At 40.7% G+C, this 12,171-nt stretch overlaps 1 protein-coding gene across 3 annotated transcripts in view; it reads left to right on the top strand.

The window, feature by feature from the left end:
* Nucleotides 1–12,171, top strand: part of LOC146383785 (nipped-B-like protein B) — a 23,062-nt gene extending 10,891 nt beyond the window's left edge. For all 3 annotated transcript variants that reach the window (XM_084935233.1, XM_084935236.1, XM_084935234.1), the window contains exons 14-46: nt 62–162; nt 287–373; nt 457–688; nt 1,169–1,320; nt 1,424–1,504; nt 1,626–1,726; nt 1,819–1,948; nt 2,063–2,145; nt 2,280–2,412; nt 2,505–2,648; nt 2,734–2,820; nt 2,930–3,147; nt 3,241–3,343; nt 3,440–3,538; nt 3,758–3,904; nt 4,318–4,452; nt 4,559–4,657; nt 4,771–4,824; nt 4,933–5,041; nt 5,139–5,275; nt 5,392–5,532; nt 5,632–5,725; nt 6,605–6,759; nt 6,938–7,028; nt 7,163–7,336; nt 7,453–7,643; nt 7,782–7,889; nt 8,151–8,351; nt 8,485–8,631; nt 8,730–9,076; nt 9,164–9,338; nt 9,526–9,714; nt 11,183–12,171. In XM_084935233.1, the coding sequence (XP_084791359.1) occupies nt 62–162; nt 287–373; nt 457–688; nt 1,169–1,320; nt 1,424–1,504; nt 1,626–1,726; nt 1,819–1,948; nt 2,063–2,145; nt 2,280–2,412; nt 2,505–2,648; nt 2,734–2,820; nt 2,930–3,147; nt 3,241–3,343; nt 3,440–3,538; nt 3,758–3,904; nt 4,318–4,452; nt 4,559–4,657; nt 4,771–4,824; nt 4,933–5,041; nt 5,139–5,275; nt 5,392–5,532; nt 5,632–5,725; nt 6,605–6,759; nt 6,938–7,028; nt 7,163–7,336; nt 7,453–7,643; nt 7,782–7,889; nt 8,151–8,351; nt 8,485–8,631; nt 8,730–9,076; nt 9,164–9,338; nt 9,526–9,714; nt 11,183–11,542 (4,805 nt within the window). In that variant the 3' untranslated portion in view covers nt 11,543–12,171. The remainder of the gene's footprint in view (nt 1–61; nt 163–286; nt 374–456; nt 689–1,168; nt 1,321–1,423; nt 1,505–1,625; nt 1,727–1,818; nt 1,949–2,062; nt 2,146–2,279; nt 2,413–2,504; nt 2,649–2,733; nt 2,821–2,929; nt 3,148–3,240; nt 3,344–3,439; nt 3,539–3,757; nt 3,905–4,317; nt 4,453–4,558; nt 4,658–4,770; nt 4,825–4,932; nt 5,042–5,138; nt 5,276–5,391; nt 5,533–5,631; nt 5,726–6,604; nt 6,760–6,937; nt 7,029–7,162; nt 7,337–7,452; nt 7,644–7,781; nt 7,890–8,150; nt 8,352–8,484; nt 8,632–8,729; nt 9,077–9,163; nt 9,339–9,525; nt 9,715–11,182) is intronic.

Genomic DNA, 12,171 nt, shown 5'->3' with positions numbered 1-12,171 from the left:
ACTCTTTGACATTTATCGAAGTGTCACATTAAAAAATAGTGACATTGTAACTCTGTGCCAGATGATGACGAAATACCTCAAGAGCTCTTACTTGGAAAGCAGCAGCTGAGTGAGCTGGGCAGCGATTCTGCTAAGATTAAAGCTATGGGCATCTCTAACAAGGTGAGAAGGACATGTTCTTGCAGTGTTAAATTGTTACACTCATGGTGACAGCATTTTGTCATTGTAAACAACCTTAAATGACACTTACTGTACGGTTAAAGTAACCAATTATTTTTTCCTGCAGTTTTCTTCTAGTAAACTGGTGAAGTTTCTGAATATTTTGGAGAGGAACATTCAGGACAGCGTCAAACTTTCTACACTAATGAACCATGTAAGTTCTCAGCCTGATCTTAGTTATGCTGTTCAGGCTCAAAATGTGAAATTTATTTCCTTTTTTAAAAAACTGAATCATAGGATAATGACTCCATGGATGAGGAGCGGTTGTGGCGCAACCTCATCATGGAGCGGGTGACCAAGTCGGCTGATGCTTGTTTGACTGCACTCAACATAATGACGTCTCCGCACATGCCAAAGGCTGTTTATATAGAAGATGTGATTGAGAGGGTGCTGCAGTACACCAAGTTCCATCTGCAAAACTCTTTGTACCCTCAGTATGACCCAGTCTACAGAGTGGATCCCCACGGAGGTCAGCCACAGTTTTATTACCTTCTTTTTAGCTGTTTTAACACGTACAGCAATAATCATGATTTCCAAGAGATTAAAAAAATGTGTGTATTTTAGCATTTTGGAGTTTTTAAAACTTTACTTACTTGAATTTCTTACGGTATTTTGGTAGTGCTTGATAATAAAGCCAGTGACTTTTGGTGTGACTAATAGAAGTTTTTTATACATTTCAAATTCTCTTGTCCTCCTTTTGGCCACAAATCATTTTAAATCTAAAACTAATGCATTTATCTTTACCAAAGTTCCTCCCATGTAACATACATTGTGGGCTGTAACATCAAGTATTTCTTATCAGCTGATGTTAAGACCCTGGATTTGAATCTAAAGATTGTGTCAGAATATCTGAGAAATTCTAACATATTACTTCTGGGGTTTTTTTTGTTTGTTTTTTGTTTGTTTTTTAAATTTTTTCTTGTTTATTTATCGGATCTTCCTCACCCAGGTGGCATGCATACTTCAAAGTCCAAGAGAGCCAAATGTTCTACCCACAAACAGAAGGTGGTAGTCCTGCTCTACAACAAAGTGTGCGATATCATCAGCAGCATCTCTGAGCTCCTTGAAATCCAGCTGCTTACTGACACCACAATTCTGCAGGTGCAGTTTGGAATCTGCCTTCACATCACTCAGATTTGTGTCCTCATGTCACCTTGGCTGTTGAGTTAACTCATATCTCACTGCTTTTGTGCCCATCTTTTAGGTCTCCACCCTTGGCATTACACCATTTTTTGTGGAGAATGTTAGTGAACTGCAGTTATGTGCCATCACACTAGTGACTGCGGTGAGTATTACTATAGGTGCTTCTGAAATTGATTTGGATTAGGTTTTTGATGGGATGCTTCAGTGTGACGTCTGGACTGGTGTATTTTGATGCGGTTGTTTCTTGTTTGACTCTCGTGTAGGTGTTTTCTCATTACAAGAAGCACAGGCAGCTCATTCTTGAAGAGATTTTCACCTCCCTGGCCAGACTGCCGACTAGTAAACGCAGCCTGAGGAATTTCAGGTAACAACAACCAGAGTAAATATTTGCTCAATATCAGATGTTTATTGAGGACCCAGTGTAACATAAGGAAACTGATGTCTCATACTCCCCAGGCTGAACAGCAGTGACTCAGATGGAGAACCATTGTATATCCAGATGGTCACAGCCCTTGTTCTTCAGCTCATCCAGTGTGTGGTCCACCTTCCCTCTGAGAAAGAGACAGAGGATGAGCACAATAAGAAGGTGACATTAAGGTTTTAATAGATTTTTTAAAACCATATTTGCCTTCAATAAATACCCAAAACATGTATTTTAAGAGATGCTCAAACTGTTTTTTATTGGGTATTTATTGTCTAGGTGGATAAAGATGTCCTTATTACAAACTCTTATGAAACTGCCATGAGGACAGCTCAGAACTTCTTATCTGTGTTCCTCAAGAAGTAAGTCGTTGTTCCTACTCTTGCTATAACCTGTCATGTCTGTGTGACTATGACTCCTTATATGTTGTATCTTTTTCTGTGGAATAAGCTGCTCTGCATGTGTTGCTATTCTGTAAGTACTCTGCATGTTTCAGGTGTGGCAGTAAACAGGGAGAGGAGGATTACAGGCCGCTGTTTGAGAACTTTGTTCATGACCTGCTGTCTACAGTTAACAAGCCTGAGTGGCCTGCTGCTGAGCTGCTCCTGAGTTTACTGGGCCGATTGCTGGTGAGTGTCACCACTCGTCATCTGCCCACTAGGAAAAAGTTGCAGATGTTTGGTTTTCTTATGACATTTCTCCTCCTTGTCTTGTGTTCCAGGTGCACCAGTTCAGTAACAAGCAGACAGAAATGGCACTCAGAGTGGCATCGCTGGACTACCTTGGCACTGTCGCTTCCCGTCTGCGTAAAGATGCTGTCACTAGCAAGATGGACCAAAAGGCTATTGACCGCATCCTCAGAGAGGTAGACTACCAGAATTTGTTTAACAGATAAAAAACCAACCAAGATGTCGATCTGCTTTTAAAATGCTTTTGGCATTTTTTCACAGACTGAAGGCAGCGACGAGATACCAAAACTACAGAAGGCTTTGCTCGGCTACCTAGATGAGAACATTGAGACCGATCCATCATTGGTGGTGTGTTTTTAACTTGATTTTTCATGAACTAAAATCTACGGAACTGCTTATGTTTTTAAAAAATGTATTATACTCTGCCCTTATATATTTATGTGTTTGTTTCATCCAGTTTGCTAGGAAGTTTTATATTGCCCAGTGGTTCAGGGACATTACAAGCGAGGCAGAAAAGGCATTGAAGTCTCAAAGTGAGGACGACGAGGACTTGAAAGGTCATCATCATTCCAGGGATGTTGACTCGACCGCCGAGATCATGCAGAAGGCGGAGGCAAGGAAGAAATTCCTCCGCAAGGCCGTCAAGACGTCAACATCGCATTTCAGTTCCCTGAGGTAAATAGTGCTTCACTCACGACACTACTTCGCCACTTTGCTCGTTTGTCCTCTCATCCTTATAGTAAACGATCCTCTCGACTTTTCTTTCAGGATGAACTCTGACACAATAAACTACAACGACTCCTGTCTGATTGTTAGATATCTGGCCTCCATGAGGCCGTTTGCACAAAGCTTTGATATTTATTTATCACAGGTAAGATGATCATTAGCTTGAATTAGCTTAAACACCAGTGACTGTTTATATTGTGTCAGCTGTCATTAATTTTTTCTCTCTATGGCTTCAAACTAGATCCTGAGAGTGCTGGGAGAGAGCGCTATTGCAGTCAGAACTAAAGCTATGAAGTGTCTCTCTGAAGTAGTGGCTGTAGATCCAAGTATCCTGGCACGGGTAGGTCATTCAGTATCGACTGCTACTTGGCTCTTGCAGCTTGTCTGACACAGAACGTGTTTCAGCTGTTGTGACTGTGCAGATTTGTCCGCAACTGAGCACCAGAGCTGTAAATGCTGCCCTGCTAACGTGCTGCTCATGGCTCGATGCCACAGAGATTGATAGCTATAGTTCTGTCCTGTCACTGTCCTAAACTAATTTTCCTTCTTTATTTTTAAGCTGGACATGCAGCGTGGGGTTCATTGTCGCCTCATGGACAACTCCACCAGTGTGCGAGAGGCTGCTGTGGAGCTCCTCGGCCGTTTTGTGCTAAGTCGACCTGAGCTCATTGAGCAGTACTATGACATGCTCATTGAAAGGATACTGGTAACTTCTTCTTCTTTCCTCCAGTCCTTTAACTACATGAGTGTTAACCTATTGATGTGCTAAAGTGTAGATTTACTTTAATCACAACATGTGTTCTTTTATGGGTTTGTAAAGAGAAATTTGTCCTGGAAAGTTTAATTCAAAATACAAAAGTTCATAAGAGTTTAAAACATTTTTTTTCCTACAGTGCCACCTAAAGATCAAGTGAAGAACTGCAGGAATATATTTCTGCTATTATTTTCTCTTATTCTTCCCGTTTGCCATTATATTTATCTATCATTTTCAGTGTTTTATATATATATATATATATATATATATATATATATACACTGGATAAGTAATACTTTTGGATTTAGTTCCATAAGTGACAACAAAAGGAAATTAATGTTCAGTTGTTCCTTTGTCTTTGTCAGGACACAGGCATCAGTGTGAGAAAAAGAGTCATTAAGATCATGAGGGATATTTGTCTAGAGCAGCCAGACTTCCACAAGATCACCGAGATGTGCGTGAAGATGATCCGGAGGGTCAACGATGAAGAAGGGATCAAGGCTGGTGTTTTTGTTGTTGTTTTTGTTTAATGTACATTTTTACAGTCGACTGTTGGTAGTAGTGTTCATATACAGTGTGTCTAACTAAACATCTTTTCCTCTGCAGAAACTGGTGAATGAGACATTCCAGAAACTCTGGTTCTCCCCGACGCCCAGCCACGACAAAGAAGCCATGACCAGAAAGATCCTGAACATCACAGACGTGGTGTGTATTATCAGGACAAAAGGGAGAAACAAAAAACCAAAAAGTGATCTTATTTTAAATAAGTAAAATGAACTAACTTGTGTTTTTTTTTAAATTTTTAAATTTTATTCCAGGTGTTGGCATGTAAAGACTCAGGCTACGACTGGTTTGAGCAGCTTCTCCAAAATGTTAGTTGACTTTGTTGCTGTCTCAGAAGCTGCTTGTCTGCATTTTTCTATTTGGCACTCTTTTTAATTACTGTGTTGGGTAATTTTTACATTTTTTTTTCTTTTCAGCTGCTGAAATCAGAGGAGGATGCTTCGTACAAACCTGCAGGGAAGGCTTGTGTTCAGCTAGTGGACAATCTAGTGGAACATATACTAAAATATGAGGAGTCTCTTGCAGGTAAGTGTATTTTGCTAAAAAAAAGAACAAACATAGGTGTGTATTTGCTTATAAAAGTCTTATTACAAATAATAACCCCGTTGTGTTTGTGTCTCAGATTGTGAGGACAAAGGGGTCAGCTCAGGTCGTCTGGTAGCGTGCATCACCACTCTCTACCTGTTTAGTAAAATCAGGGCAGAGTTAATGGTTAAGCATGCCATGACTATGCAGCCCTACCTGACCACCAAGTGCAATGTAAGTACTGTGATAGTTTTTTTTTTATTTTTCGAATATTTGAGATACTCACAGGCAAGCTAAACATGGACCTGGACAGTGAAGCTGCCATGTGTTTTTGTGCTGTCATCTGTCAGAGTCAGAACGACTTCATGGTGATATGCAACGTGGCTAAGATCCTGGAGCTGGTCGTGCCTCTGATGGAACACCCGAGTGCGACTTTCCTCACTACCATCGAAGAAGACCTAATGAAGCTTATCATCAAATACGGCATGACGGTAGGTCTCTTTTGCAGCTCGCTGCTTTCAGAGGTAGCTTTAAAAACCACAAACACCGTGTGAGACAGTTGTTCTGATACATCTTTTTGTGCTCCCCAGGTTGTGCAACACTGTGTGAGCTGTCTTGGTGCTATCGTGAACAAGGTCACACACAACTACAAGTTTGTTTGGGCTTGTTTTAATCGGTACTATGGTAAGGATTTTTTTTTTCTTTTTTAAGACAAAACACAACCACATTTCCCAAACATTTTTTGTGTTTAGTTATTTAAGAGTCCTTACTAATCTAATATGACGGTGGAGTTTAAAAACAAACACACACTCTCAGACGAGCTGGTTGTTTTCTTTGTGACTCAGAAAAACTTTGCCAATAGGGAAGTTGCAGAGTGCCCTCTGGTGGGCAAACTATCCAACAACTATCAACATGGTTGAAATGTGTTTGTTCTCTCTCCTGCTTGCTTTTAAATTGTCAGTCATCGGCTGTTATAAACGTTAGTAACAAAATATCGACAAATTATCAATATCAGGTATTAATAGAGCCAGTACATTAAGCCGGTTATGAGTTTGTGCCAAGCTGATGCACAAAACACAATGTTATGATTTCAGTCAGTAGATCACAGCCTTTCCTCTGTTGCTGTGGATCCATAAGCAGCCAGAAAGAAAAAGGATGATGGCTGATATTATGATTTTTTTTTTTCTCCTCTCAAAAGCTAGTTAGTTGTGAGCTCCTTTTTACAGGTTTAAAAGGGTTGTTGCTAGTCTGTGAACTGTTACTAAGGAATTGTTGCCTACTTGTTTCATGTCTTCGTTTTTGTCTCTGAGAACCTCACCGTGATGTGTTCCACTTTATGCTGAACTGTCACTTAATGCTTGAGTTTTTGTTTCAAAGGCATTTCTACTGTGAAATAAAGCAGAAAAGGTACAAATTGGTGGATACAAATTCTCCTGAATATCCTAGAAATGAAAAGCTCTGTGAAAACCTAAACTATATAAGCGCAGGTCAGGGAATGCAGTCGTTCGACTTATTATTCAACTTCACATTAAAGCTCACTTGACTGTTTGTGTTATCTTATAGGAGCGTTAGCAAAACTCAAGACACAGCACCAAGAGGATCCCACCAGCTCCACTCTGGCTGCTAACAAACCCACTCTTCTGCGCTCGCTCTTCACTGTGGGGGCTCTGTGTCGACACTTTGATTTCGATCAAGAAGAGTTCAAAGGTGCTAACAAGGTAAACCCCGGCCCTTCGCTTAAATGTTGTAGTGGCTCCATGGAGTTGTTGTTAAGTAATTCTCCTAACTCATGAAAGACTGGGAGGCAGGGTTTCAGCATGAAGGGTACCCAGCATGAATGAATGTGAATGAAGACTGCAAGAGCTGTTTTGATTGCTGGGTCTCCTTGTCTCTTAGATTGTCATCAAGGACAAAGTGTTGGAGCTTCTGCTGTATTTCACTACTCATGAAGAGGAGGAAGTCCAGATCAAGGCAATCATAGGTTTAGGTATATATCCTACACCTCAGAAAAGGCTCGTATAGATGTGTTTATAGTGTCACTTAATGTTTACAGCTTTCTTTTAACTTTGACTTTTGTTTTCTTTGTAAATCTGTATTTTAAATCAATTCCTCTCTTCCAAGGGTTTCAGTTCATCATGCACCCAGAGCTCATGTTTGTGCAGGAGGTGAAGGTTCTTTATAACAGCATCCTGTCGGACGAGAACAGTTCAGTCAATTTGAAGATCCAGGTCCTCAAAAACCTGCAGACATACCTGCAGGAGGAGGACTCTCGAATGCAGGAGGCTGACCGTGAATGTGAGTTTAACAGTTCCAGCTCAGGTCCATTGTTATCCATGCACATGCAGTGAAACATGGCAGCCACTTAATGTGACACCTGCGCACTCACCAGGCTGATGTTTTTGCTTCTTCAGGGAAGAATAAAGCCAAGCAAGAGGATCTCAAGGAAATGGGGGACATCTCATCGGGCATGAGCAGCTCCATAATGCAGATTTATTTGAAGCAGGTTCTGGAGTCCTTCTTCCACTCGCAGTCCACAGTTCGGCACTTTGCCTTGAGTGTCATCACCCTGACTCTCAGTCAGGGCCTCATTCACCCTGTACAGGTGTGTTCACAGTCTTACATCAGTATAGCCTGATAAGGTTTATTTACATTTTCTGAATATTTTTTTAGGTGGGTTTTTGAAATTTATTTTTTATGTTTTGCAGTCTGCATGCTTGTAAATTGTAAATTGTTGTTTCAGTGTGTGCCCTACTTGATCGCTATGGGAACAGACCCGGAGCCAACAATGAAAAACAAGGCCGATCAGCAGCTGGTGGAGATCGACAAAAAATACTCAGGCTTTATTCATGTGAGTTGGCTTGTGGTTTTTGACAACTGGAAAAATGTGAAAGTGTAAAAAAAGGTGGGAAAATAGAAATTTCTGTGTAATAAATGTATTTACATCTAATACTTTTATATTATTATTACGTTCTGTGGTTTGTTTGTTTTTTTTTAACTCACACCTGGCTTAAAAAACTCAGGCTTTAAAAAGAAATTGTATTTCAAGTGTCATCATTTAACGTGCCCACCTAATGAGTTATCTCACTGTTATTTTGGGGGGATTTTGCAGATGAAGGCTGTCGCAGGGCTGAAGATGTCTTATCAGGTGCAACAGGCCATAAATGGATCCAAACACGCTGTCATTCGTGGTTTCCGTCATGACGACTCCGACTCGGCTCTTTGCTCTCATCTCTACACCATGGTCCGTGGGAACCGCCAACATAGACGGGCTTTTCTAATTTCCCTGCTCAACCTGTTTGACGACAGCTCTGTAAGTTCACCTCTTTACTTTGGCATGATTGGCCTTTGTCAGGAGATATTTAGGTTGCTGTATTTGCCCTCAGAAGAGCAATTACACCTGTTTGTTATTTAAAAATGTGCGTTTTTGACTTTGTCTCCTGCAGAAAACAGAGGTGAACATGCTGCTGTTCATAGCAGATAACTTGGCCTGCTTCCCTTATCAGACCCAGGAGGAACCTCTTTTCATCATGCATCATATAGACATTACACTGTCTGTCTCTGGTAGCAACTTGCTCCAGTCATTTAAAGAGGTGCAAAGCTTTGTCTAGTTTTGTTTATCAGTTGTTATGCTTGGTCGCTGTGCTCAAGAGAAGATGCATATCTGACCTTTCTTTTGTCATTTGTGCAGTGTTTACGGAAAGAGCCTATAAGGCATGAAAAGAAGATGAAGATGAATAAGAAAAAGAAAAAGAAGAAGCATTCTCGGAGGAGGAGCTACAGCTCTGATGACGACGACGATGATGAAAAGGATGATGAAAGCAGCAGCACATCCAGCAGCAGTGACGAGGAGGAAGATGTAGTGCAGAGGAAAAAGGGTTCCGATTCTGACTCTGACCTGGACGATGAGGACGCAGTGATGGACCGTCTGCCTGAAAACACCAAACCTCTGCTGGAGTTTGCCAGTGCGTCACAGGGCATTTTGCTGCTGCTGGTGCTCAAACAGCATTTGAAGAATCTGTACGGCTTCTCGGACAGGTGGGCCTCGGAGAAAATGTAAATCTTTTATAATCTCTTTGTGAGCAATGCAAATCACTTTACTGAGCAATTTTGTTTGTGTTACAGCAAAATCCAGAAGTATTCACCGACAGAGTCTGCCAAAGTATATGACAAGACAGTGAACAGGAAATCTAAGGTGCACTTCAACCCTAGTCAGACACTGGATTACCTAAGGAGTGATCTGGCCAACACAGATCTCAGCTACGAGGCCAAGAAGAACATTGCAAAACAGTATTTGGATGTAAGCTTTCAATATACTCGTGTCTCCGTTTGGAAACATAAGCAGTAGCTGTGTCCGTTAGTCTGCATGTAATAATGACGGGAAGTCTTATTGGTTTTCTGTCCGAGAAACTGTTTGTCCTTGTTTGTAAAACACGTGCAGGGTAGAAATGATCATTATTACATTTTTCCTGCCTTCAATTTCTTAGTTCAAGGTTCTAATGGATCATTTGGATCGGGATGAAGAGGACGAGGACGGTGAAGCAAATGCCAATGCCAGAAACAAAGCCATTACTTCACTGCTGAGGGGTCCAAAACCCCGAAACCACAACCACAGTAATCATGCAGCTCCAGTGGAGACAGATGATGAAGAGAGCGAGGATGAAGATCCCCCTGCTGTAAGAACTTTATTTGTTTTCCTCATGGTATCTGCTACAATGCTGGAAATATGTGGTGTTTGTTATGCTGGGTTAAAAGTGCCAGAAAATGACAGATTGAAGCAAACTGACTTTTATTGCATGCATACACATAAAGACGCCCACACCATTGAACATTTATTGGATTTTCCTCTGTAGAGAGGGGCTTATGGTAATGTTAGTATGTACAGTGTTATGATTTGAGCACTTCTACAGAGGTCAGACAAATATTATAGATATAAAAATCATGTGTAAAAGAGGGCTTTCAGCAGACTGGAGTCCTGTGAAAAACACCCCATGGTTCAACACCTTGTAGAACCACCTTTAGCAGCAATAACTTAGCAATAACACAGCAATAACTCTGTGTGATTTTATCAGCCTCTTACATTTTTATGGAAGAGTTTTGGCCCAAACATTACTTCAGTTCATTGAGGTTTGCAGGCATTCATTTAGACGCAGCTCTTTTAAGGTCCCGGCATAGCATTTCAGTCAGGCTGAGGTCTGCACTTTGACTGGACCATTACAGCACCGCGATTCTTTTCTTTTTCATTCTTTTTCTACTAATGTTCTCAGGATCATCGCCCTGTTGTATGACCCAGTTTGAGCCAAGCTGCTGTCAGCTGCCAGACAGACGACCTCACATTTGACTCTAGAATACTTTGTTATAAAGAAGAGTTCATTGTCGACTGCAAGGTGTCCAGATCCTGTGGCTGCAAAACCTAAATCCTCACTTAGTTTTCATCAAACATGGTGCTGTGCATTATGAACAAATATCTCCACTTTGGCATCATCTGTCCAAAGGACATTGTTCCAGGAGTCTTGTGGTTTGTTCAGATGCAGTTTTGCAAATCTAAGCCCTGCGGCCGTGTTCTTTTTAGAGAGATGAGGCTTTCTTCTGGGAACCCTTCTAAACAAGCAGTACTTGTTTAGTCTTTTGGCTAATGAACTTTAACATTTAACTTTCTACTGGCCTGTAGAGTCTGAGATGTAGCTTCTGGATTTTTTTGCAGTTTCTCTTAAGGATTGCACAATCTGACCTTGGGGTGATTTTGCTGGAATGTCCATGGCACTATGTGACGCTATGTTAACACACATCTGAATGCTCTAGAGCAGAAAACAGCTAAAACCTCTGCTTTTACAAAGGTGCTCAAATTTGCTGACGATCAGCTTTAAAGTGCATTCGATTAGCAGCATACTTATACAACAGCAACTTAGCCACAGGGCAGATCACTGTACTTAAACCCTGCAAAGCATAACCAAATAAATTACAGTAGATTACTTCAACACCGCCGATATTACAAAGTTGTACTGTACATTTATATTAATGTTTACAAACAACAGACGTGAAGAATGATTTTCAGTGTTTAACAGTGCATTGTATCTACAGCATATCCATTAACATATTATCCCCACATAAATAAGAGTTTCTGACACTGCCTGTCATTCACAGCGAAAGCCAAGGAAAGGTGGAGACTGTGCAGAGGATTCAGGTAACATGAACGAGACAGTAGAGGTAATGGACATCGTAGCCATCTACTGTCGCAAATACAAAGACAGACCGCAGATTGCCAGGGTCGTCCAGAAGACCAGAAATGGCTACAGTATACACTGGATGACTGGATCTTACTCTGGACCCTGGGCTGTCGCAAAGAAACGGGACGGCCGCAAAAAGGTGCCTTGGGTTGACAATATCAAGGAGTCGGACATTATTTGCAAGAAAATCTCTTTGACAAGCGGACAGAAGCTCACGAACAAAGTGGCACAGACGTTACGGGCGCTGTACGCTGCCAAGGAGGGGACTAAGAGTTAATCAAAGAGATTAGTGAAACATCTTGCACAGCTCAACACTATGGATCCAATATGTTACATACACAGAAGTTAGATTAACGTCCTGGTGGTGGAAGAGTGTTGTAAACACGTCTGTCTAAATACACACGTGTTCAAAGGCAAGAAAAAGACAAGAAGGAAATGTTTAGGAAAACATTGTGTGGGAGTTCCTTCGCTGTTGTGCAGCAACTTGGTTGTTTGATTTTTACTCCCACTGTATTATAGATGAACTAAAAAAACGTGTTTATATCTGAACATAATTCTGTAAAAAAAAAAAACAAAGTGAATGTTGGAAATTAGTGTATTGATGATGTTCTTAATAAAGTGGTTTTTGAATTTAAACTAGCACCAGATGGATTTATTCACTTGACCTGAACTTCCACAACTTCTAACTTTCGTTTTTCTCCTGTTTTAGACATTTTTGTTTATTACCTTCATTCTATAATGGACTATCTTTGATATAATTTATTTATGTTCAGACAAGTGCAGTATCTGTGCCATTATTGTTTTTAATATAGATTTTTGATGTTATAGAGCACAGAGGAACAAAAAAGAGCGAGCACCTGCTCTTCTGATGGAATAAATACTGCAATAAATTTTTCTTACATCTTT

Source organism: Perissodus microlepis, chromosome 7, assembly GCF_051167445.1.
Source record: "Perissodus microlepis isolate ML-2025 ecotype Zambia chromosome 7, ASM5116744v1, whole genome shotgun sequence".
Lineage (NCBI taxonomy): Eukaryota > Metazoa > Chordata > Actinopteri > Cichliformes > Cichlidae > Perissodus > Perissodus microlepis.
Note: the sequence above shows the minus strand (reverse complement) of the source record. Positions and strands in the feature narration are given on the sequence as shown.